This window comes from Acanthochromis polyacanthus, chromosome 6 (genome assembly GCF_021347895.1).
Source record: "Acanthochromis polyacanthus isolate Apoly-LR-REF ecotype Palm Island chromosome 6, KAUST_Apoly_ChrSc, whole genome shotgun sequence".
Classification (NCBI taxonomy): domain Eukaryota; kingdom Metazoa; phylum Chordata; class Actinopteri; family Pomacentridae; genus Acanthochromis; species Acanthochromis polyacanthus.
The window spans coordinates 29,524,299-29,547,059 of NC_067118.1; the positions used below are offsets into that span (position 1 = coordinate 29,524,299).

General features: G+C 42.3%; 2 protein-coding genes across 5 annotated transcripts; one reads left to right on the forward strand and one right to left on the reverse strand.

Moving 5' to 3' along the window:
• Positions 1–67: 67 nt before the first annotated feature.
• map3k12 (mitogen-activated protein kinase kinase kinase 12) lies at positions 68–11,741 on the reverse strand. 2 transcript variants are annotated; one of them, XM_022204512.2, is made up of 14 exons: positions 11,471–11,741; positions 9,628–10,151; positions 8,246–8,429; positions 7,937–8,128; positions 7,691–7,849; positions 7,219–7,377; positions 6,908–7,016; positions 6,611–6,720; positions 6,247–6,363; positions 6,012–6,164; positions 5,189–5,912; positions 5,027–5,094; positions 4,557–4,854; positions 68–3,044 (listed from the first exon to the last, which is right to left on the reverse strand). In XM_022204512.2, the coding sequence occupies exons 2-14, from the start codon at positions 10,088–10,090 to the stop codon at positions 2,889–2,891; spliced, it is 2,892 nt and encodes a 963-aa protein (XP_022060204.1). In that variant the 5' UTR covers positions 10,091–10,151; positions 11,471–11,741; the 3' UTR covers positions 68–2,888. The 2 variants fall into 2 exon arrangements, with proteins under 2 accessions (XP_022060204.1, XP_022060206.1); XM_022204514.2 differs by having other exon boundaries at positions 6,030–6,164; positions 11,471–11,740.
• A 531-nt stretch (positions 11,742–12,272) lies between these two features.
• On the forward strand, positions 12,273–22,321 carry aaas (achalasia, adrenocortical insufficiency, alacrimia). 3 transcript variants are annotated; one of them, XM_022204507.2, is made up of 17 exons: positions 12,276–12,437; positions 12,633–12,774; positions 12,988–13,115; positions 14,406–14,461; positions 14,572–14,663; positions 14,744–14,790; positions 15,130–15,228; positions 15,666–15,809; positions 16,662–16,782; positions 16,857–16,981; positions 17,265–17,325; positions 17,423–17,513; positions 17,700–17,796; positions 18,704–18,771; positions 18,849–18,930; positions 19,058–19,142; positions 22,076–22,321. In XM_022204507.2, exons 2-17 carry the CDS (start codon positions 12,664–12,666, stop codon positions 22,229–22,231), a joined length of 1,563 nt encoding a protein of 520 aa, XP_022060199.1. In that variant the 5' UTR covers positions 12,276–12,437; positions 12,633–12,663; the 3' UTR covers positions 22,232–22,321. The 3 variants fall into 3 exon arrangements, with proteins under 3 accessions (XP_051804984.1, XP_022060199.1, XP_022060200.1); XM_022204508.2 differs by having other exon boundaries at positions 17,703–17,796; XM_051949024.1 differs by lacking the exon at positions 19,058–19,142 and having other exon boundaries at positions 12,273–12,437.
• Positions 22,322–22,761: the final 440 nt, after the last annotated feature.

Genomic DNA, 22,761 nt, shown 5'->3' on the forward strand with positions numbered 1-22,761 from the left:
GTAATGATAAAGAGGTGTGAAAGGGTCAATTTTTTTACATCAAGAAATGACACTGGAACAGTTTGGACATGCTTTAAGTCATTGAAAATAGTCATTTATTTCTCATTCAGCTGTCTTTTGTGGTGCAACAACAGCACAAATTGTAGCTATGACAAGGTCTGTCTTTTCAAACAAACATGACACGCTTTTTTTTTTTTTAACCAATACATTATTTATTGTTGGTCATAATATTTTTGCCTTTGATATAATTCCTATGTTACAGGTACAATGTGCAATGCTGTATAAAAACAAAACATTTCTATTCAAACCCAAAGGATACTTACTGTTCTACTAGTAATCACCACAGAGAAGTGCTCTATTCTTTATCTGGCTACTTCTGCAGTAATCTTAAAGGGTAAAAGGAACAGGTGAGGTTTTTATTAAGCCTGCCAATGTCACCAACTACAGGAGGCCCTTTGGTTCATTGCTAAAACGGAGAACGCCACTAATTTTGCCCATTAATGTTTTTGTTTACTCTTCTTGGAGTGGACTCCTTCGTGACTTTTGCTGCCTTCAAACGACGTGGGCAGAATAGGAAAAACTGACGTGACTGTTTATGCATTTTCCTAAACAGTAAGCTCTGGGCTAAGCAGGTAGTTACAACAAATAGTCTATATTAGTCACTTTAGTTACATTAAATAAGTCTGTATGAATTAGAAGTCAGAATTCACACTCTGCTTATCGTAATTACGAGTCAAACGATAAGACCAGAAGGCAGCAGCATACTAACGGAACAGACGCCAACTTGAGTCAGTGTCGGTTACTCCTGAAAAGTTCGAAACCCCGGAGATTTAAAGTTACGAAAAACAACACGTTTACCAGTTTAACCCGTGTGGGCGTTATGTTCTGGAAAATAGATATTTAAAGGAAAAACTCACGCTCATTATTTTGGTGGGAGACCAGGAACTCCAGGTGACATTAGCCGCGAAAAGCACACAGCTAGCACCATAAGCTACTGCCATTAATAACGGCTCTAGCTAATGTAAAGCAAACTATTACCTGACGTAAATGCGTTGTGTTATGGGTAATGTAGGCGCCAGGCTTTGATAAATGACGAAAATGCATTGAATGTACAGCCTACAGAAATAAACATGAGATATCCCTACTTCTCATGTGTCTATTTTAATGCTGTTCTAAATTCTCCATCATGAGTGCAACAGCACAATGCTAAATTAGCAGAGGACTGCTATCTTGGTTAGCTACTAGTACATGTCAAAGGTCATTCCTAGGCTGAACAATTTGGAAAAATATCTAATTGCGATTTTTTTAGACAGATTTGGTTTGCAACATAATTTGTAAAAGTGAAGTTTCAGCTCCTTGTCCACTATTTGATAAATTTAATGGAGCATTACCACATTACACATAATCAAAAGCATTACTGTCACACAAAGAGGATGGACTAAATTTGTAAACCCACTGACAAGGTTAGATGTGTGACATAACATATATTCTAAATTGGGAGTTGTTTCAAATTGCACTTTCTAGTCATTTCCATGAATGCAACTTTTGAAAAACCAACAATTTGAGAACCTAGAACAACGGTACACTTAGCTAAAACTAATACTGCAGTCCTGCATTAAATGCTTCTTTCATGAAAATTTTAGTGTTAAATTCATGTTGAAACTATTGTAGAGAAATGGAGATTCAACCGTGTGGTAATTTTATAGGATGTCATTTGTGTTGATGGTAACAACAGATGTTACTATTATTTTGTGCACTCCATTTAAATCAATGACCTTTGGCTAAATAAAAGAAACACCTGTCCGTATAATACCGAAATACAGTTTACAGCACCACATAACATCCTATAAAATTTCCATAGAATTCAATCAACACCTCTGAATTACTTTCAACAAAAATTCTCCACTAGGAACAACATGATCTTAGAATGTGTCACAGGAATCCTGTGGTTTTGACTTAGCTTGGTGTACCTACTAAAATGATCAACGATGTGTACTTACAATAGCGGAGGTGCATTTTGAGTGAACCCAAAGGTCTCCTTACTAAAATTTGATAAACTCAATAAAAACCTCAAGCGTGTCATATGTGTATTTAAAACTCAGTAGTAGGAGGGTTAAAAAAAATAACATATTATCTACTGAGAATCCTAATTATGCATCATGATCAATGTCTCGGTGAGATTTTCATTCCATTTAGATTTTTTTTTCTTGAGTGCTGACATTTATTAACAAAAAAATAAAATAACTGAATTAATATTTCCAGGATTAAAAAAGTGTAAACTTTCACAAAATATAAAACGGACACATTCAAACCATAAATTATAAACATGTAGTCATGCATTTGTTCACAGGGCTGCATACCGTTTAGTCTTACATTTTATCTTACAAATAAAATAAAGTTAGATATTTCTCATGTGGTATGTAATGGATATTTACATTATTATTCATTAGTATTTGATGCATTAGTGTGTGGAGTACCATGGAGGATGCTCCCAGAGTGAGGGTTAGAGTGTTTAAAGGACTAAGAGTGTCGTATCTTCTTGTGCGTGCGTGTGCGTCTGTGGAAGGGTTTTTGCTGAACTGGAGCAGTGGCTATGGTTACCTTGGTAACTGTCTTGCCTAAACAAACCCTACTGAACCTAAATGACATTTATCTGATGTCACAAGCTGCCAAAATATCTGATGTCAGGTTATGACAAATGTCCTATGTCATCTGATGGAGGTTTGCCAGCCAACAAACTTATGAGACACCATAAGTCAACTTGTCATAGTCTGAGTGGTGTAGTAGGTGTGATCCCTCATGACAACAGTAATGTACTGCACTGACAGATTGGTGTACGCCTGTGATGGTTGTTCACTGTAGGGTAGCTGGAGGTCTTTGCTAGTGTCCTATGGAGGTCCTGTATGGGGCGTTGGTGGGTACCCCTGGTAGGGCTGAGACGGCGGCACCCACGCTCCAGCGCTGGGAGGACGGCTGGGCTCTCCGCTGCCTGACTGGTCCAACTCAGCGCTGTCGCAGTCAGAATCATCACACAAAGCCCGACTCTGAAGAGAGAGTGTGAAGTGGGAGAAGGTGTCATACATGAGCTGCAACAGACATGAAATGTTTTGGTACTAAAAGTAAGGGAAGTGAAGGTTCAGTATTATTAAATATTAACCCTCTGAACCCCATATCCCACCAGCTGGATCGAAAAGCTCGTTATCTCTTTAAAAAAATTGCAAAAATGACAACAATTATCTGAAACAGAAATTGTCAATCATAGAGAGAAGCAGATTTTTACTTTTTAGATAGTCCTTGAACTACTCACCGTTGGAAAAATTATTCAAATCTAAACTTCAAATCATTATAGTTCATTGAAACAATTGTATTTTACATGCCTAATTTAGGGCTGTGTAGTAGATCAGTGGTTAGCACTGTCGCCTCACAGCTAGAAGATCCCTGGTCCAAGTCCCGGCCTGGGCCTGGTATCTCTCTGTGTGGAGTTTGCATGTTCTCCCTGCGTATGCATGGGTTTTCTCTGGGTACCCAAAAGATTCGTGATAACAATATTACTGGATATCGATGAAAAAGTTCTATATCTATATCATGCAGATTTACCATTTTCCCAGTTCCAGTAACACCTGTGGGAAATTGTTTTTTAAAACTTACATGATAATAATAATAATAATCAAAGAGTTGTTTTTTTTTTAGATTTGTGACATTTAATTTTTGTCATATAGCACAAAAATGCATTTTTGAGTTTTCTCTACATCTTGCCATCTTGCCATGGGTCTACTGTTTCCACAGAGCTGCAGAATGTTTGTTTTGCAGTGAAAAATGAGCCCACAGCAAGTAAAAATGTGACAGAAACAAAACAGACAAAGAAACTGCTTGAGGGTCAGAAGGTAAAAGTACTCAAAGTATCAAAAGAAAAGTGCTCATTCAGCAGTTTAAAAAAGAAGCAGCATTTCATTACTGTAGTGGGACAAAGTGGGGATAGTTTCTCTATTTTAGATACAATCTGACATTTTTGTCAACTGGTTTCCAACATCGGGGTCAGGCCCCCTCATAAGGATCACCAGATAAATCTGAGGGATCATGAGAATTTATGGTTTAGGTAAAAATAAAAATAGTCTTGCTAACAAATCTGTTCAATCTCTCCAACATTTTCCTGATCATTTTAAGGGAAAATGAGGATAAATGTTTTTTTTGTTTGTTTTTAGCTTCATAGGGTTTTTAAATAAAATAATCTGAGAACTCCAACACTGATAATGTGACAAAAAGGTCCCAACTAGAACCTGCTTTTTTATAAGGTATCAAAGGCCAAAAAGGTCAGGAATCTGTGGTTTAATCTTTAAATATGTTTTACTTTTTTTTAGGTTCATCATGTTGTTATTAATCTGATCAGTAACTATAGTCTATTACAGTGATAAAATAAAATGTATTTACTCAAGTAAAGTACAAAAAAAATACATTTATGTACAGATCTTAAGTAAATATACTTTCTACCACTGGTTACAATAGTGAAAGAGGATGACACAAACTGACACATGCAATCCTCGGTGGAGCTTCTTTACCTCATTTGGATTCTGCCCGGCGTCCAGCTGAGCTTTGCCCTGCCCCAGAGCCCCGTCTCTCTCCGACAGGCCATCAGAAGCCTGCGCTGGATCGGTGTTGTCCGCTGGGATCTCCGACCCCTGAGAGAGGAGGTCGTCGCTGCGGTCGTCCAGTCTGTCGTCAGTGTTGGTGCTAACCACGTCAGGAGTACCACTGTGAGAGTGGTCAGTGGTGTGGCCCTCCTCACCGTCCGATACCGACAGGTTCTCTGAGCTGAAGGTAGACACCGACTGGCACTTGGTAATGCTAGTTGGACGTCTGGAGAAATTAAAAAAGAAACAACTAAACTGAGTTGTAAAATCACTGCATGTGCAAAAATGTGACGTAAATCAGAAATTGTTCTTAGTTCTTCGAATAAATCAGCAACTTCTCAGAGAAGGAAGATGGCTTGAGGGAATATTCAAGCGACAGAGGACACCAAGTTACTCACCGTCTCCGTGGTAACTCAACCTCACTGTCAACTTCACCCTCCTCCTCTTCTGATGACACTCCACGCCTCTGTCGTGAGATACAGGAAAAATGCACAAGTGAAAATGATCAAAGTATCACCAGAAGAACAGCGAGGAACGTGAACAGATATCCAGCACCTCACCTGTTTGCGTGTGATAGCTGCCCTGTACAGAATGGCTGACGGTGTGAGGTGCTGACTCCCAATCCCCCCTGATGCCCCCCGTGGCAATCTCACAGCACCGGCTCCCTCCTCTTTGTCCTCGCCGTCGTGAGGAAGGCGTGGAGATCCCAGAGATCCTCGTCCTGCTGCTGCCCCCCTCCCACACGGCGAGTCTGGGCTGCTGGAGAACGGGAACGAAGCTGCGTCCTCGCTGGGAGTGTCGCTGCGTGGAGGAGTTTCTGTGAGGTCATCCAGACCAGCTGCCCCTCCCTCTGACCCCCCTAAACCAGCAGAGGCACTCAGACTCCCCCCTCTCTCCAGCCCACCTACAGAGGGCTCCCCTTTTCCCTGGCCTTCTGCCTCCAGTGTGGTGCAGATGAGGTCGGGGCTGGAGGAGGATAGCTGCCTCTGCTGCTGCTCGTGGCTGAGGCCCCGCAGGGCTGCAGAGGGCTCCAGGAGCTGCTTGGAGGTGTTAGTGGTAGAACTGTTAGCTTGGGCAGTTGTGTCCCTGTTGGGGGAGGACTGAGTCGCCTTGAGTCCAGCCAGGTCCCCGCTGCTGCCCTTTCCAGGCTTGCGGTGGCGGGTCTTTACCCTCCGAGACCGGCTGGGGGAAGTGGAGCTTCTGTTGGGGCAGGCTGGGATAGTGACTTGCATGACGGAGGAATCCATTTTGGGAATGATTACCTCAGACTTCAGGATGTCTGGTCTGGAAGAGTGGGAGGGATTAGTCAACAACTACAATCCACAAGCCTGAAGAATGTTCATTTATCCATTTCAATTTAAATCATTTATCAGCAATACCCACTGAAATGAGATCTCACACCTCTTTCCTGAGGGCAGTTTCTGTGGGACATTTCTCTTCTTGATGAGTTTGTCCATGGAGTTGGAGGAGCTGCCCTGTCTGGAGCTATGGTGCTTGAACAGCCCTGGATACTTCTTGTCCAAAGACTGTTCTCTCCTGGAAAGAAATACCAAAGTGTAAATGCACTGGGGTTTATCAATTCGTAAAGAGCATTACCATTTTTCAAGCATATTTGTACCTCTGCAGCTCTTTCTCTTTGAGCTCCAGCTGCAGCATGACAGCGCTAAGCTCCATGTAAAGGTTGTTAGCCCTCTCCAGTTTCCTCTCGTAGTGCTCACGAATGTCCAAAGCATGCCTGTGGAGAAAAGAAGCTGCTGATGTCATTGTGCATCCGCATGAGAGAATCTAAATCCTTTATAATAGACGGGCACTCAAGGTACTTATTTCATCCAGAGGGGCAGACAAAGGAGTGACAGCAAGAAATGGGACAGAGGGAGCATGGCCTCATACATGTAAGCTTTGGTTGCAATTAATCTGGTGTAGTGCACCACCTTGAGTTAACCTGAAATGATATATATGAGATCTAACAGTAAAAAATCAACCTGAGCTCCTCTCTGCGTCGGTTGATCAGTTCCTCATCGAGTCGGTGGAGACAAGTGCCCTCCGATTTAATCTTCTCAAAGTGCTGCTTCACCTCTTCTCGCCATTCAGCCTGATGAGAGCACATTTCTGTTAACCAGCTCTGTCTAGTCAGACCTGGCTATAAAACCAGTTCTCTTTACATGTCTGATTACTTTGCAAACATGGGTGGGTGCATGTGTATTTGTGTCTGTTTGTTTGGTATAAAATGAAATAATACATTCTGACATTCAGATCTAGACTCAGAGAAGCAACCATACCTGAGACTTGAAGTACGTTTCTTGTGGAGTGGACAGTACATCAGCTGATGCTATATCCAGATGAAGAAGGATCTGACGGAAAGAAGGCCTATTTCTGGGCTTGCAGTTCCTGCAAACCCAAGATGAGAAGCACAGCTGTGTACATTTACAATGCACTGTAAAATCAATAAAGTCCTTAAACCACAGATAAACGCCTCCCCCCATGCTACTACTTTCAACCCTTGCTTCCACTACTCTTGTGCGCTCCTTTGTCCTCTCCTCCCTGCTGTGCTCATTATTCTTCCAACTGTCCATTTGCAGGCACTGCTCACCAGCACTGTCTGAGGAGGATCTTGAAACCATCTGGGCAGCTCTCAGGTATGGGCAGCTGAAGGCTGTTGTTTCCCACACCCCAGATGATGGCAGATGAGTCTACATCTTTATAAGGGATCTCCCCAGTTAGCATCTCCCACAGCACCACTCCAAAGGACCTTTAAGAGATTTATTTGTTTAGGAAATTTCATTGGAGTCTTTAACAAAAGTCTTGAGAACAAATTAGATATGTAGAAATCACAAGACAGTTCAGACATACAAAAGAGCAGGAAGTAGAACTTTGAATACCTCAGCGGGACAACAACTGCAGAATTGTGATCACAGCTATTAACTCACAGTACATTATCGGCACTTTTTCTGTAGTGCAGTATATAAAAGGTAATTTCTAAATTGCCATACTCACTCATGGAAAACTTGCTGATGGATTTGTAAAAAAAAAAAAAAAAAAAAGTGACTGCTTATCAGACTTACCAGATGTCCACCTTTTCTGAAACCGGTTCATTCCGAATTACTTCAGGAGCCATCCAGGCCACGGTGCCGGCAAAGGACATCTTGGTGCTCTTGTCACTGAGCTCCTTTGAGGTGCCGAAGTCAGAGATCTTCACCAGGTCATCGTGTGTGATCAGCATGCTGCAAAGGTGAGATTAAAAGGACAAAATGTGAAATTTCAGCTCCCGCACTGGATGAAACTCATCATTCGGCCGTGCTGAGTCTTACTTGGGGGACTTGAGGTCTCGGTGGATGATTTTGTGGAGGTGTAGGTAGTTCATGCCACCTGCGATGCCCATGGACCAGTCAACCAGGAGGGATGGGGTAATTTTACGGCCTGCCCTCAGTACCTCATACAGCTGGCCTTGAGCACAATATTCCATTAAGATACAGTAACAAGGTGCCTGCGTGCACACACCCCTGGAAGGAAGCAAAGCAGGAAGATAATGGCGCACCAGTGAACAGAAAGGGAAGACATGATCAGAGTTAAATCGCTGAAATATGTGACCCGTAAAATACCAGTAGTAGTTTCCTCACTTGAAAGTGATGATGTTGGGGTGCTTGAGTTTTCGGAGGTGTTTGATCTCTGTCTCTTTGATGTCCCGCACTTTCTTTACTGCTACGTCTTCTCCATGGAACTTGCCGAGGAAAACGGCCCCCTGTGCCCCGCTGCCCACCCACTGCAGGTCAGAGATTTCCTCAAAAGGAACTTCCCAGGACTCTAAACTCACACCAACAAGCCAACAAAACAAAACTCAATAAGTCAATGTGAAACTGTGGAAAGTTACACAGAAATTACAAGCACTACAACTGATTATTTCCAGCAGCATATTTGAAGTAATTACCTTACAACATCACACATTACAAAGCCTCACATTGTCAACATGCTCTCCCCTCAGCTTGGACAGAGGGGAGTTAGGGGATTTGCTGAGGATACGGTAGGCCTCTGTTACACATTAGAATAGGCTAACGGGACACAATTACATCATACAAAGCGCTTGCCATGTTCAAACAAATGACATATTGACAACTTATCCAGTAGACCATTACATTTCTATCCAGAGATAAGAGAAAAATCGAGGGAAAAGCAACAGTCCACTTATAGCCTAATCTGTCTGTCATCTGTCATTCTGACATTACTTAAATGACTGTGAGAGCATGGTCACTAAAGACGGACGAGCCCGGCGGAATAAAAGAGACAGGCTGATCAATTCTTCATGAGGTCCACTGAAGTGTCGAGATCTCTGGAGAGCTGCAGCGGTGAAGGCACACAACGCTTCCTCCTGACCAGCTGTGAAAACTCAGTGTAGCTGATGAGCCGCACTGACAGACCCACAAACACAGTCATGTTGGCAACAGGACAAGGTGGCAGTCACAGAGCATTAAAATAAAATTGAGGTCTACGGTAGTTTTGGAAAATAACAAAACTAATTTACCCAAGTGCTGTGTTTAAGTGCAATTTGCAGTGGTTGTCTATTTTTCTGCCACTTTAAACTTCCGCTCCACTACATTTCAGAGCTAAATATTTTTCTATGACAGCTGTAGTTACTTTTCAGTAAGGACTAAAAAACATGATGCAGAGTTGAAGGTTAAACCAGCAATTACCAACCTTTTAGGCTGTGGTTTGGGCCTTGACCACAATTTATTTAAATAACTGTTGGAGGCCCAGCACCGATGTTTCACCAAAAAAGCAATAAGGGAGAAAAGTCGTAAAAGTTTAGATAAATACAGAGAGCAGATTAATTGCTGATTATTTATTTGCACTTGAACATTTTCCACCACTACAAAGTCGAAGCTTCACGTGCTCATTTTCACTTACTGATCGACTGGCATGTTTAAGTCACAGTTTAGTCCGACTTCTCTTTCAAACACAACAGAGGGTCACACAGCATAGAGGTGATACATTTGTCTTCACATACCTTCTTGGCTATGTTTGTGTTCCGTGGAGTAGGCCTTTCCAATCATGGTCCAGACTGGTTTTAGGCATCCAAACAGTCCCTCCAAAAAACCTCCACTTCCTGATTGTAGCCGAATGTTCTCTGACTGGCTCCGAACAGCGCCAGCCTCTGGACTGTGCCCCGCCTCGGCCCCGCCGCCACACTGGCAGGCCTCATGTTCATGTAGTTTTAGCACGCTGTTGTCAAAGTGGGCCGAGGGTCCATCACTGGGAGTGGGGCTGCTGCCGCTCGGCGCCACCTGTCCACCGGTGTCAATGGACAGTACGTTACGGAGAACACACTGTGTGGGGGTCAGGTCCGTTTCAGGGGTGCAGGCAGGGGTGTCTCCATCGAGTCTTCGATAGGGGGGTTCCGAGATGGGGGTACTGAAGCCTGACAGGGAGGGGGAAGGGGCACGGGGCTCATGGATACAGGTCCCACTCATCAGGGGTTTCCCCAACACAGCAGGTTAGGGTGGACGGAGGATGGACAGTCAAGAGAAAAGCCTGAAGAAGAGGATTTATGATAATAAATGCATTAAGAGTGATTTATAACCATTCAGGTCAACTTACAGTATCTATACAGCTGTTCCAGATGTAAGCATGTAGGTTGATTTCAGCACTGGACAGATCCTCCAGTAAAAGATATTATTTTGGTATAATGGAACTGTCCAGTGCTGAAAGCACTGCTGTTTTCACCTCCAGTATCTTCCACAGTTTGAACTAACTTTTTCTCTATTCAAACAATGCAAAACACCACAACAGTGGAGTCGTGCTGTGAGTTGGGCATTCAGCCAGTCCCTCGGTTTATCCACTCAGCCACTCCATCTCCACAACCAAATTCTGTCTGAATCATGCAGTAAAGCCTCATCTGTGTGCCTGTGAATGGGAGAACCAGCCGGCCCAGTGGAGCCATCATCCAGCGTGGAGATGGGCTTTATGAATGAATCGACCAGAGGAGGTTGCACAGTGCACAGCCCCCTGACTGTCACCTGTTCTTTAACTGTCCCTCTGAGCAGCATCAGCATCTGACGGGACCGGAGCAGAGCAGCTCCCATCTGCCGTCAGTCATGCATCAAGCGAGGAGCGTGGTGTGTATTGAAGAATATGACAAATTGCATAACCGCCTCGGTGTGGATGTGCTTTCGTGCGTGCATGTGTGTGTGTGTGTGTGTGTGTGTGTGAAAAGGACAGCGAGCACATGTACCCATTTCACATATCCTACAACAGCTCTGTGCTTCGTACTGCACCACTGCACGAAAAGAGCCACGGCGGCGGAGCGAAATGAGAGCGTGAAAAAACGGGCAATAAACAAGCACCGGGCCTGTGCGAAGGAGCTGTGTGCACACACACACACTCACACACACACGTAGACACACACACACACACACACACACACACACACACACACACACACACACACACACACGCATATACACACGCATACACACACGCACGCAGGAAGATCAATCTTTAAATAACCGAGGATGTGATGATGACACTCAGCAGCATCATAGCCGACGTGCATGAATTGCAAGCCCGATGCCCACTATGGTCCATGCCAAGTGAAACTGCCGCAGCGTCTCTACATTTACTCAACGCTGGCATCAACACAAATCTTTCGTAATGTGAGCTTTTTTTCTCGCTGCACAAATATGATTTTAGTGGCGTCCATCGACGATGATTCGTCTCTTGCCAGCATCAGTTCAGTGGTGCAGTGTGAGCGGCATGAGCGCCACCGCACCGAGCATCCTGCCCAACCGTCCTGTGATGCCCGATTTCTAATTCAATCAGCATTTAACCGGGATAGTATGACATTCCCATACCTTTCTGCCTGGTTGATGTCGCGTTGTCAAGTGAAGGGGTGGGCTCGGCTCTCGATTTGTCGGCGATAATGAGCGAATCGTTGTTTTTTCCTCGCTCCGGGGCGCCTCTCGTATTTCCAGCGCCTGTATCCACGAGTTTCACGTTCCTGGGATGGATCCCAGCGGGTAAATTGTGTTATCAATAACCGGGGACCCATGCAACGTGAGGCGCGCTGGGTTTTTTGGGGGAGGGAGCTGTCTCCTTCCCAGTGCTGAATTGACGTCACGGAAATGCGAGTTGCGCCAGTAGGGGGCGCTGCAATCCTCCCCCCTTCTGCAAACACATAGACACACAGGCAGCAAGCGTCTAGTTTTCCATCAACACATCATTCCCATTCGCAAAATGTGTCATTATGGACGCATGTCATTCACTGATCTCTATGTTTGGGATCAGCAGCAGCAGCAGGGAGGATGCTGCTGATGTGTCCTTGAGCAACACACACCGGCTCCAGGGATGCTGGTTTGCTGCTGACCATGCGTTCTGCCCTCCCTGATAAGCAGCATCATCATCTAGATGTTAACAGCAAAACATATCCGTGTTTAGATTTAATTCAAACATTAGGATAATGGCACGTGGATGCAAGTTAACCACCACAGCTCGGTCTGTGTATGGTAAATCAACTGACTCGTGTGTCTCAGCTGTCTGAACTCTCCAACAACAAACATTTTTGGTACCTGTTTCCCTCAGTGTGGATGTAATGTCGCCCTGTGTCCTGAAGAGGGCAGTACTTCAGCTTTGTACAGTTTGCGCGCTGTGGTAAAGCTCCGAGGTGTTTGTCCCTTTTGCTCGCCGTAGCTCGCACGGCGGGACTGACTTGAAGAAGGAAACTAAATGTGTCACAACAGCTCAGTGTCTGTTTTTACTTAGTTATTTGGGGGGAAACTCGGGGAAGGACGTTTGAGCTCAGTATACAGAACACACTACCAGGTAACGTCCACGACATTTAGCGGCGATAGTACGTTGTTAACTAAGCTCGCAGGAGCCGGCAGGCTAGGTAGCTAACTTGAACCGCTAGTGCTAGCTAGCTAATTACCCAGTATGAACACTGTTTGTCGAGTTAAAAACATGACAGTCACTTCTTTGTTTTTAACGTTACCTGACGGACCCATGTTGTGTCTCCAGGGTCTAGTGGAGAGGTTTCACCGAGCTGAAGATGTGCTCTCTGGCTCTGTTCCCTCCTCCGTTGCCCTCCGGACAGACCACACTGTGTGAGTCCAACAACGAGCTGCTGTCCGGGGCCAGCACTGAAGACCGACTGAAGCAGGTCTGATCCAGATCCGCTGGGTTTATCATAAACATATAAGCAGCATTCTTTCAGGAAACACGGTGATCATGTTTCCAGGAATTTGAATGTAATATTTGGTGGCAATGGCAATAATGCCAAATTGCACAACTTAAATTTATTCCTGAAGATAATATTTACTAAATGCATCTGCACGGAGCCTAGTACAAGTCCAATACGTTGTGTTTTCTGTAGGACTCCAGTCCTCTGAGTCTGCATTTCCCCCGAGAGTCTCTGAAGCTGCACAGTCGCACAGAAAGCAGCAGCAAGGCAGTCTTTCTGGATCACTCTGAAACACTGTGGATGAGGAGTGCAGCAGCATGGTGAGTACCAGGAACAGACATACGAGGTGTAGTAACCAAAGCATACAGTAACACGCTATTAGCGTTGTTATGATACCAAAATTTTATTACCAGATAGTGGCCTGAGTATTTTAGTGCAGATACCACAACAATCCCACGGCAATTATTTTACACATTTAGCAGAACATGGATGTTTATTTGAACTTAAACTTTTAGTTTTTGTGCTGCACACCCCTGGAACATTTTACAACAAATATTAAAACAAAACTTTACCTGAAGGTCAATTTACAGTCATGATTACATTTTTTTACATATTGCTTTTTAATGTAATTGTATTCAGCTGTGTTTTTTTTCTTCTTGGATATTATTTCTCTACTTATTCTCTTTGATTGTACTCTTGAAAAAATCTTTGAAAATAAAGACACGCTCTCACTGATTCCTAAGAATGTAAATACATTTTGAACAGTTTTTTTTAGTGAATGAAAGAAAGAAAATTGATACAATGCAAGGCAGTAGAGGATGTGAGAAGAGGCCATAAAACTCATACATACAACTCAGACATACAACTCTAAAAACATTCTCTCCACTTTCAGAAGTCACTGTACTGCTTTTAAAAGAATAAAACCTTATTTCCTCAAACATATCTTGTTCACTTCTCTCCTTTTTTTGTAACTTATGGGTCAACATTTACAGAAACTGATATATCTGCAATAAGCTTGTATCATCAGATTTACAGCTATAGTTTAAGATGTTCTGCTGTTATTTTTCAGTCCACAACATATTGTGAGGCAGTAATCTTATGGAATTCTGTAACATATGATGCAGCTTTCAAAGGTGTGTGGTGTGATCCCTGATCTCGGGTTACACGTGCTGTTTTGCAAGACACTAAAGCTCAAATAGTTCCTAAAATATGTGAGTTCCAAAATGCAAGTTGATCTCAATGGCAGCATCAGTTTCGTAGCGTTTACTCACTGTGTCATTGACTGTGATGAAGTGATGAGTAAACAATGATTTTTTTTAAAGCTTTAGCAAAGACTGAAATGTGTGTATGAGCTGTCAGTCAGTTAAAAAACAGCCACGAATTGGCAAAAAGCTAAAATAAACCGAGGAGCCCTACAGCTGAAATAGAAGGATACAGCTGCACCTCACAGTCATGCAAATCAGTGCAATCTGCCAAACAAATTGGACCATATTTCTTACTTCATACTCACTAAGAAGCCAGCATCGGTATTTCAGTAACATTTTGCAAGAGATTATATCACAGTTCCACAGACAAAGATCATTTATCCAACTTCCTCCTGTCTGTTTCAGGCGGGATGGTGGTTTCACAGGGCTGCTCAATGAAATTACCAACTCGCATACAGAGGGTAAGTGAGGCACTAAAGTCTCATCTGTTGCTTTGGCACATGAGGTCCTGAAGCTGTAGATCCAGTGACTTGCAAACACACTAACTCTCCTGTCATTGATGCTTTTGCAGTGCCTAAATGGCTGTCAATGAGTTCTGGTTGTATCCTGGCGTTGCTCCGATGGGTCTCTTCCTTTCATGGCTCCTTGTTTCCTCACCTCACAGTAAGTTGGTTGAAGATGTTTTGCTTGTTTACCAGATGTTTGTTCTTATATTATGTTAAAATGTTTGTGTGTTTTAACAGTTGAGCAGTGAGGACATGATCGCTGAGTTTTCACAGGTGCTAAACTGGTAAGTTGCTATTTCTTTCAGTATTAATGAGTGGAAATGTATTTATTATGAAGAAACTGATGTGCAGAAGTCGTGGTAAATGTTGGACAGTTTAAATGTTTAAATAGCAAATGTAGAAGTACGACAATATTCCTTTTGCTGATGATTTGATTTGATTCAAGTATCAAAGAATGAATCTCTTCATTAAATTATCAAATTAATGGATAATTAAACCCACTGAAGCTCTGCAATGTTCTGTAAACCTGTGTAATATTTATTTAAATTTGCATTCTTTTTTGTCTCAAACTTGTTAGTTTAAATTGCAACTTTTCTGTGTTTTATTCCCTTCCGTGTTCCCAGGTCAGACTGTGTGGTGCGAGCCTTTGCATGGCATCCTCATACAGATAAATTTGCTGTAGCCCTGCTAGATGACTCCATCAAGATCTACAATCCCAAAAGGTACCTTAAATGTGATCTGTAGACGGCCTGCTGGTGCCAAAATGTCAACACATGGAACAAAAGAACTAGCTTTTATCAGTCATTCTAAAGCGTTACTGCTTTCTTAGCAAGTTATCATACTTGGTTGTTATCCCAAGAGCAGCACAACTAAATTTCAAATCTATAATCAGACGCTCATGATGTAGAAAATCAAATAAAATGAAGCAGATAAATGTCAATAAAAGCTTTACAATCCAAGATGACAGTCCATGCATTCACATTTCATGAATACTTTTCTGTACAAGTAATTTTCTGCAACAGTGAACTTCTGTGTGTCTCGACGGCGCCCTACAAGCTAAAATCTGACTGCATGTCAGCCTCATAGAGGAGTGTTGTTCTCTGACCTCACAGTCATTCTGTCACAGTGCTGTCACTGCTCTGACTCCTTTTGTTCTCAGTGCCACGACTCCCACACTGAAGCACCGTCTACAGAGGAGTGTTGCAGCGGTGCAGTGGAAGCCGCTGTGTGCGTCTGCGCTCGCCGTGGCCTGTCAGAACTGCTTACTGGTTTGGCATGTGGACCCCTGCTCACTGTCAACCAGGTACGTACATGCCAGCGTACCTGCAGACCACAAAAAGTATTTAATTCAAGTCTCTGAAAAACAAAACCGTAACGGTATTAAATATTCAGAATTTCCTTTTTAAAGTTCTTGAATTTATTCGATTTGTCTGCTGTAAAGCAAGTCATAACGATTCTGTGCAGTTGTTGGAAAACATTACACACGTACAGACTAAATGTGCTGTTGTGTGGCTTTTTAGTCTGTTTTTACGACGTTTCCTACCAACCTCTACCTCCACTGGTAGCTGCAATAGTCAGCAAGCTCATGTCATAATGGGTGAGTGTCAGTTTTAGCAATAACTTGAATTGACCATCAGTCCATTAATTGATTGGTTTCTCAAAACAAATATTCAGGTATGGCACAACTGAGTAATTGTTTTGCCCCAAAACAAAACGAAAAAATGTCTGATTTAAGCTTCTCGAGTGTCAGGAGTTCATATAGTAAATAAAATATCTACATATTTAAACTTTAGCATTTGGGCTTTGAAGATTGCTAAAGATAAGAAGATGTTTTTCACTGCTTTTTGACATTTAATAGGCTGAAATAATCGCAATTGTTCTTTTTCTTGTCTGGGTCCAAGTCATATTTATTGCATTATTGCTACATACAGCTGGAAATTACTGACACAAATTTGATGTACATGCCAAGGAATTCAGGCACTTAATAAACAGCTGTTGACCTAAATTTTGCTACAGATGGAAAATGTACTGCCCAGCTTTTTTATCTAGAGTTAAAAAACCATTTAAAAGCCTTCATTTGAATCTGTAGAAACTCTCATTGTGTGTTTTCTTGAGCTATATTTAGTATTTAATATCCCTTTTTCGATCTGTGCAGGCCTTCGTCTGGTTGTGCTCAGGTTTTGTCTCATCCTGGTCACTCTCCTGTCACTTCCATCGCCTGGTCTCCCAGCGGATCTCTCCTCCTGTCGGCTTCGCCAATGGACTCAACTATGATGGTGTGTGTCAAAAAAGATTTACCTGAGATTCTTTCTGTTCCTGAAGCACCCTTTGACATGAATGCCTCTTTCAGGTTTGGGATGTGGCTGCTGAAAGCTGCGTACCGCTCCAGCGTGTCGGAGGAGGTGGGGTCAGCTTCCTGTCCTGGTCTCCTGACGGCAGCCATGTCCTGGCTTCTACACCGTCTGCTCTGTTCAGGTTAGAGAAAAACTTTAGAGATGAGATGTTTCATCAGCCCTTTTTCATTTTAGAGGTGGCAGAACATATTTGAAGTTAAAATCTCTTGTCGTGATTAGTGTGTGTGGACCAGAGTGATTGGCCGCGTGCTGTGCTATAATGGAGGCCCACTCACTTTACATGAATATTTATGAACATGTGAGGGATTAGTGGAATATTCGGGAGTTCAGCAGGTATTAGTTTAAGATAATAAGCAGACAGAAAGCTTTTACATGTGCATAAAACATCAAATGTCTTCCTTCAGAGTTTGGGAGACCAGGATGTGGACGTGTGAGCGCTGGCCATGTGTGAAAGGTCGCTGCCAGGTGAAACCTCATCATGTTTGAAGTTGTTATTCAATTAGGTGGCAAAATATTTTCTAAACTGCATGTTTATTAAATAATGTTTGTTTGATATGCTTAGTCCGGCTGCTGGAGTCCAGATGGAAGTCGACTTCTCTTCACTGTTCAGGGAGAGACGGTCATCTACGCTCTGACCTTCACTGACGCTCCAGGTCAGCGTTCTCACTCTACACACGTAACAGACTTGTACATATTTGATTTTGCTGTTTAAATAGTTTTTTTTCTCTAAAGTTTGATTAATAGTGTTTGAAGAGTTTTTAGAACTTTTCTTACTGTGCAGGCAGTTTGACGTGTTACAGGCTCAAAGAAATGACCAGCATGATGTTGTTGTTGTTCAGCAGGTGTTCCTACGAGCACGTCACAGGGGCCGCAGGCAGCAGCTGTGGTGGCCGACCTATCAGAGACAACCTTTAACACAGCAGATGGAGACATCGTGTAAGAGCTCTTCACTAAATGGATAATTGGCCGTCTTCTAGCCTACCATCAAAAACAGACATAAATGCAATTTTCAAAAGGCCCCACAGACAAACATGAAGACAGTTTGAGGCACCTTTGAAATGGGTTTTTGGACTTGATCATCTGAGTAACATTGATAATCAAGGAGATCAATAAGTAATATTTAGACTTGATGTACATTACAGAACCGATTAGAAACCTTTGCAGTAAAAATTAAAAGACCGGTGTGGGAATTTAGAACACCACAGTTTCTAAAAGGAGACTTTGTTTAACGGCGTTTGTTTGCTAATAATTTATTCAGGACATGTAAGCAAACAGATACTGCTGTGGGCAGGACTTTACTTACTTACAGCTGTATCAAAGTGGTGCATTTCTAAACTAATTTATTATGAACTGATTCAAAACGATACGTAAAATTGGGGAAAATACTTAATATCAGGTCTGATTATCGGCAAGGTGGATAATCAGTTGATCTCTGGTACAATTTAAAGGAGCTTGTGCTTTAGTTTACTTCTATTTCAGGATACTTTATACTTCTACTTCAATTTTTCAGATAGTAGGCTTTTTTTTGCATACAAAACATATGTTGAGTTTATCAAACTTGCAGAATTTTTGGTAGATTAAACTACCAAATAGTAAAAATGAGCTCCACCAACGAAGCACTGCTTTCATGCGTCAATAACAATGATCAAATACTAAAATGGCAGGATCCACTTTGAATCAGGACTACCGTACTTTTACTTCTAATATTTTGAGTGCATCTTATTGCTAATACTATTATATATTTTGTAATTGAGATTTAGCTACTTCTGCATAAGTATTTGATGTGAATATTTGTGCTACAGCGGAATACGTTTCACTCACTGCTGTGTCATGTGTCTGCCAGCGTTGGTGGAGAGATCCAGTCTTTAGCCTGGGATCCAAGAGGAGAGAGGCTTGCAGTGCTTCTTAAAGGTCTCAGCTTTCTTCTATTCATCCTCATGAACCCTGTCAGTATTTAATAGCTCATCTCAGTCTTATTTGTTCCTCAGGTGATCCACAAGCAGCAGACCGGCCCGCTATCATTGCTGTGTTCAAGACGAGAGCCAACCCCATCTTTGAGCTTCTGCCATGGTTTGTATTTTTATGTGCGATTACATTTCATGCTCGTGTAGCTTTAGGAGAGCTCACAGGTGTTGTATTTACCTGTGATGATGCTGTGTCTGATACCTGCATGGGCTGAATATTCCTCCTTGTTTAGTGGGTTTGTCCAAGGGGAGGCAGGAGCCGAGCCACGACTGATGCAGTTCCACCCCAATTTCCAGCACGGAGCTCTGCTCACTGTGGTCAGTCCTATGCCCTGAATTCCTCATTTTTAATACTTCACTATGTTTTAATTAGTAATGTGTAGAGCCTGATCAATCAGAGATAAACAGACGGCAGCAAATGTGCTGATTAGACCATTTTTTGTAACAGAAACAACACAGATAAAGATGATTGGGATTATTTAGAAATGTTATCGCATAGTTTGTCCAGCGCATGTAGCAGAGTGTGTGTCACAGTTAAGCAGAGGGTGGTGCAGTGTCTTTAAGGTAAATATCCAATTTGTGATGAAATACACTGCTGGACCATTTTCCCTTTTCAATATACCTCTAACATACAGTATTCTTCATACATCTAAAAAGAATATCAGCCAACATATCCCCAATGATTCAAAATTCTGACAATTCACTTTGGTCAATTTCCTCAAAAAAGGTTTTGAAACTTCTTAAATTTAATGTACAAAGGTCTTAAATTGTTGCTCTGCCAGATGAAGACAGTAAAATTAGCTTCAATCAGCACCGTCAGACTGATGTATACCATGCTGTGTCACCACTAGCAGCTACAGAGTCCAGGAAAAGGCTTCTTGCTGCAGCACAATGTCTTCATATACTCTATTGGTCATAGTGGATTTAAGTTTGTCACCAACTTAACACTCCTCTTTGTGTCTTGTGCTGTAAAGCTGACTGGTCATTGTTCTTTCTCTTTGCATCATGCTTTGAGTCATAAGATTTTTGTTTTTACATCTATTCTGGATCAAATTCTTTCCTGCTGTGTGTCAGCGTACAAACAGATGAACCACAATGCTTTCATGTTTTCTGCTCCAGAGAGTAAGAACAGTTTGCACAGCAAAGTTTATCTGAATTCACGACTAATGTAAGCTCAGTGTTAATTGATTCTGTGACTAATTGCCTTTGTTTCTAAGCTCATTTTAGCTTTCCTAAGTTTGATGACTATTTCTTAACTGATCATATCTTTGAACCTTCATACAGCTTTTTTTTTTTTTTTTTTTTTTAAATACTGTTAGCCTCAGTGGTTAAAGTTTAAGTTAATTAAGCTAAAAAATGTAAATAAAAATAGGAATCTTATTGCTGCATAAAGAGCAAAAAGTTAAGTTGCATGAAGTACACTCAAAAATATAAACGCAACACTTTTGTTTTTGCATTTTTTATGAGATGAACCCAAAGACCTTAAACTTTTTCCACATACACAATATCACCATTTCTCTCAAATATTGTTCACAAATCTGTCTAAATCTGTGATAGTGAGCACTTCTCCTTTGCTGAGATAATCCATCCCACCTCACAGGTGTGCCATATCAAGATGCTGATTAGACACCATGATTAGTGCACAGGTGTGCCTTAGACTGCCCACAATAAAAGGCCTCTCTGAAAGGTGCAGTTCTATCACACAGCACAATGCCACAGATGTGGCAAGATTTGAGGGGGCGTGCAATTGGCATGCTGACAGCAGGAATGTCAACCAGAGCTGTTGCTCGTGTATTGAATGTTCATTTCTCTACCATAAGCCGTCTGCAAAGGTGTTTCAGAGAATTTGACAGTACATCCAACCAGCCTCACAACCGCAGACCACACGTAACCACACCAGCCCAGGACCTCCACATCCAGCATGTTCACCTCCAAGATGGTCTGAGCCACTCAGACAGCTGCTGAAACAATCAGTTTGCATAACCAAAGAATTTCTGCACAAACGGTCAGAAACCATCTCAGAGAAGCTCATCTGCATGCTCATCGTCCTCATCGGGGTCTCGACCTGACTCCAGTTCATCATCATAACCGACTTGAGTGGGCAAACGCTCACATTCGATGGCGTCTGGCACGTTGGAGAGGTGTTCTCTTCACGGATGAATCCCGGTTTACACTGTTCAGGGCAGATGACAGACAGCTTGTGTGGCGTCGTGTGGGTGAGCGGTTTTCTGATGTCAATGTTGTGGATGGAGTGGCCCATGGTGGCGGTGGGGTTATGGTATGGGCAGGCGTCTGTTATGGATGAAGAACACAGGTGCATTTTATTGATGGCATTTTGAATGCACAGAGATACCGTGACGAGATCCTGAGGCCCATTGTTGTGCCATACATCCAAGAACATCACCTCATGTTGCAGCAGGATAATGCACAGCCCCATGTTGCAAGGATCTGTGCACAATTCTTGGAAGCTGAACACGTCCCAGTTCTTGCATGGCCAGCATACTCACCGGGCATGCCACCCATTGAGCATGTTTGGGATGCTCTGGATCGATGTATATGACAGCGTGTACCAGTTCCCGCCAATATCCAGCAACTTTGCACAGCCAATGAAGAGGAGTGGACCCCCACCCCACCCCAATAAAACAAAACTGCACCTTTCAGAGTGGCCTTTTATTGTGGGCAGTCTAAGGCACACCTGTGCACTAATCATGGTGTCTAATCAGCATCTTGATATGGCACACCTGTGAGGTGGGATGGATTATCTCAGCAAAGGAGAAGTGCTCACTATCACAGATTTGTGAACAATATTTGAGAGAAATGGTGATATTGTGTATGTGGAGAAAGTTTTAGATCTTTGAGTTCATCTCATAAAAAATGGGAGCGAAAACAAAAGTGTTGTGTTTATATTTTTGTTGAGTGTAGTAACAAGTTAATGTATTTTGTACTAGCTGTCTGAGTACAGGTTTATTTAATTTGATTAATTTATGGAATTTTAGGAATTACTGTTAAAAAAAAAATGTGTATAGGTGCTGAAAATGATAGTCATGGGTAATTCTGGCTCCTACTGGTTTTGAAACATCATTTCATACATAAGCTGGTATGACTGTGATACAGGTATTAAATTACCTCCTGGTTGGTAAGAAAAGAGTCTTAAATTTAACCCAGCAGAAACTCTGATAACAGAATAATCTTCTGTCTTCTCCGTCTGTTATCTACCAGCTTCACTGTGATGTTTGTCTCTCTGTTCTCAGTGTTGGTCCAGTGGAAGAATTACCCACGTGCCTTTCTATTTCGTGAGCGCTGGCGTCCCTCATTTTGGCCTCAGCGGCAGTCCGTTGCTGCCTCACCCACAGCAAAGACCGGCTGACTTTGCCAATCAGTCACTCTTCACAGAGCTCCTCTCCTGACCAACCTACACTCACCAGCACACACTCACAAGGGATTTCTATCATCATGGATTTTGGTAATAAATTTGTAGAATGTTCTTGCTGTACAAACACTTGTTTGTTGTTTTATTTGTCTAACATTATGAGGTTAATTATAAAGTTTAGCGAGAAACATTTTCCCTCTAACCCTTGAAGAGCTTCTTATTTATTCTGATGCCCAGGAGGCATCAGAATGTTTCATTTAAATCCACTGTGGCACCGAAACGGTGAAAATGGTGTCAATGTCCAAATATTAATTGATCTGCCTATACTTTCTGTTTACATCTTCTCATCTGAATGAGGCAGCACCGTTGCTTTTATTGTCATTTGGGCTTTCAAATACATCCATTCACTTTTAATGTGACATTTACACTGTAAAATCACAACAGGTTCTATTTTGTTTCCAGGTTTTTAAAGATATTTATGGCTGATTTTGCTGTTATCACAAACAGAATAAGGTTGATATTAAGCGCTGTAGTACGTTTTTGTCCGGCCTATTTTCCTAAATGTAA

Bases quoted from the DNA above. Each gene is read 5' to 3' on its own strand.
- aaas (XM_022204507.2), top strand. From the start codon at position 12,664: ATGTGCTCTCTGGCTCTGTTCCCTCCTCCGTTGCCCTCCGGACAGACC. The intron at 14,664-14,743 runs GTAAGTTGGTTG...GTGTTTTAACAG, and splicing joins CCTTGTTTCCTCACCTCACA to TTGAGCAGTGAGGACATGAT. The intron at 19,143-22,075 runs GTCAGTCCTATG...CTCTGTTCTCAG, and splicing joins ACGGAGCTCTGCTCACTGTG to TGTTGGTCCAGTGGAAGAAT.
- map3k12 (XM_022204512.2), bottom strand. From the start codon at position 10,090: ATGAGTGGGACCTGTATCCATGAGCCCCGTGCCCCTTCCCCCTCCCTG. The intron at 8,129-8,245 runs GTGAGGAAACTA...GCTTCCTTCCAG, and splicing joins CCCAACATCATCACTTTCAA to GGGTGTGTGCACGCAGGCAC. The intron at 6,364-6,610 runs GTTGATTTTTTA...TTTTCTCCACAG, and splicing joins CGACGCAGAGAGGAGCTCAG to GCATGCTTTGGACATTCGTG.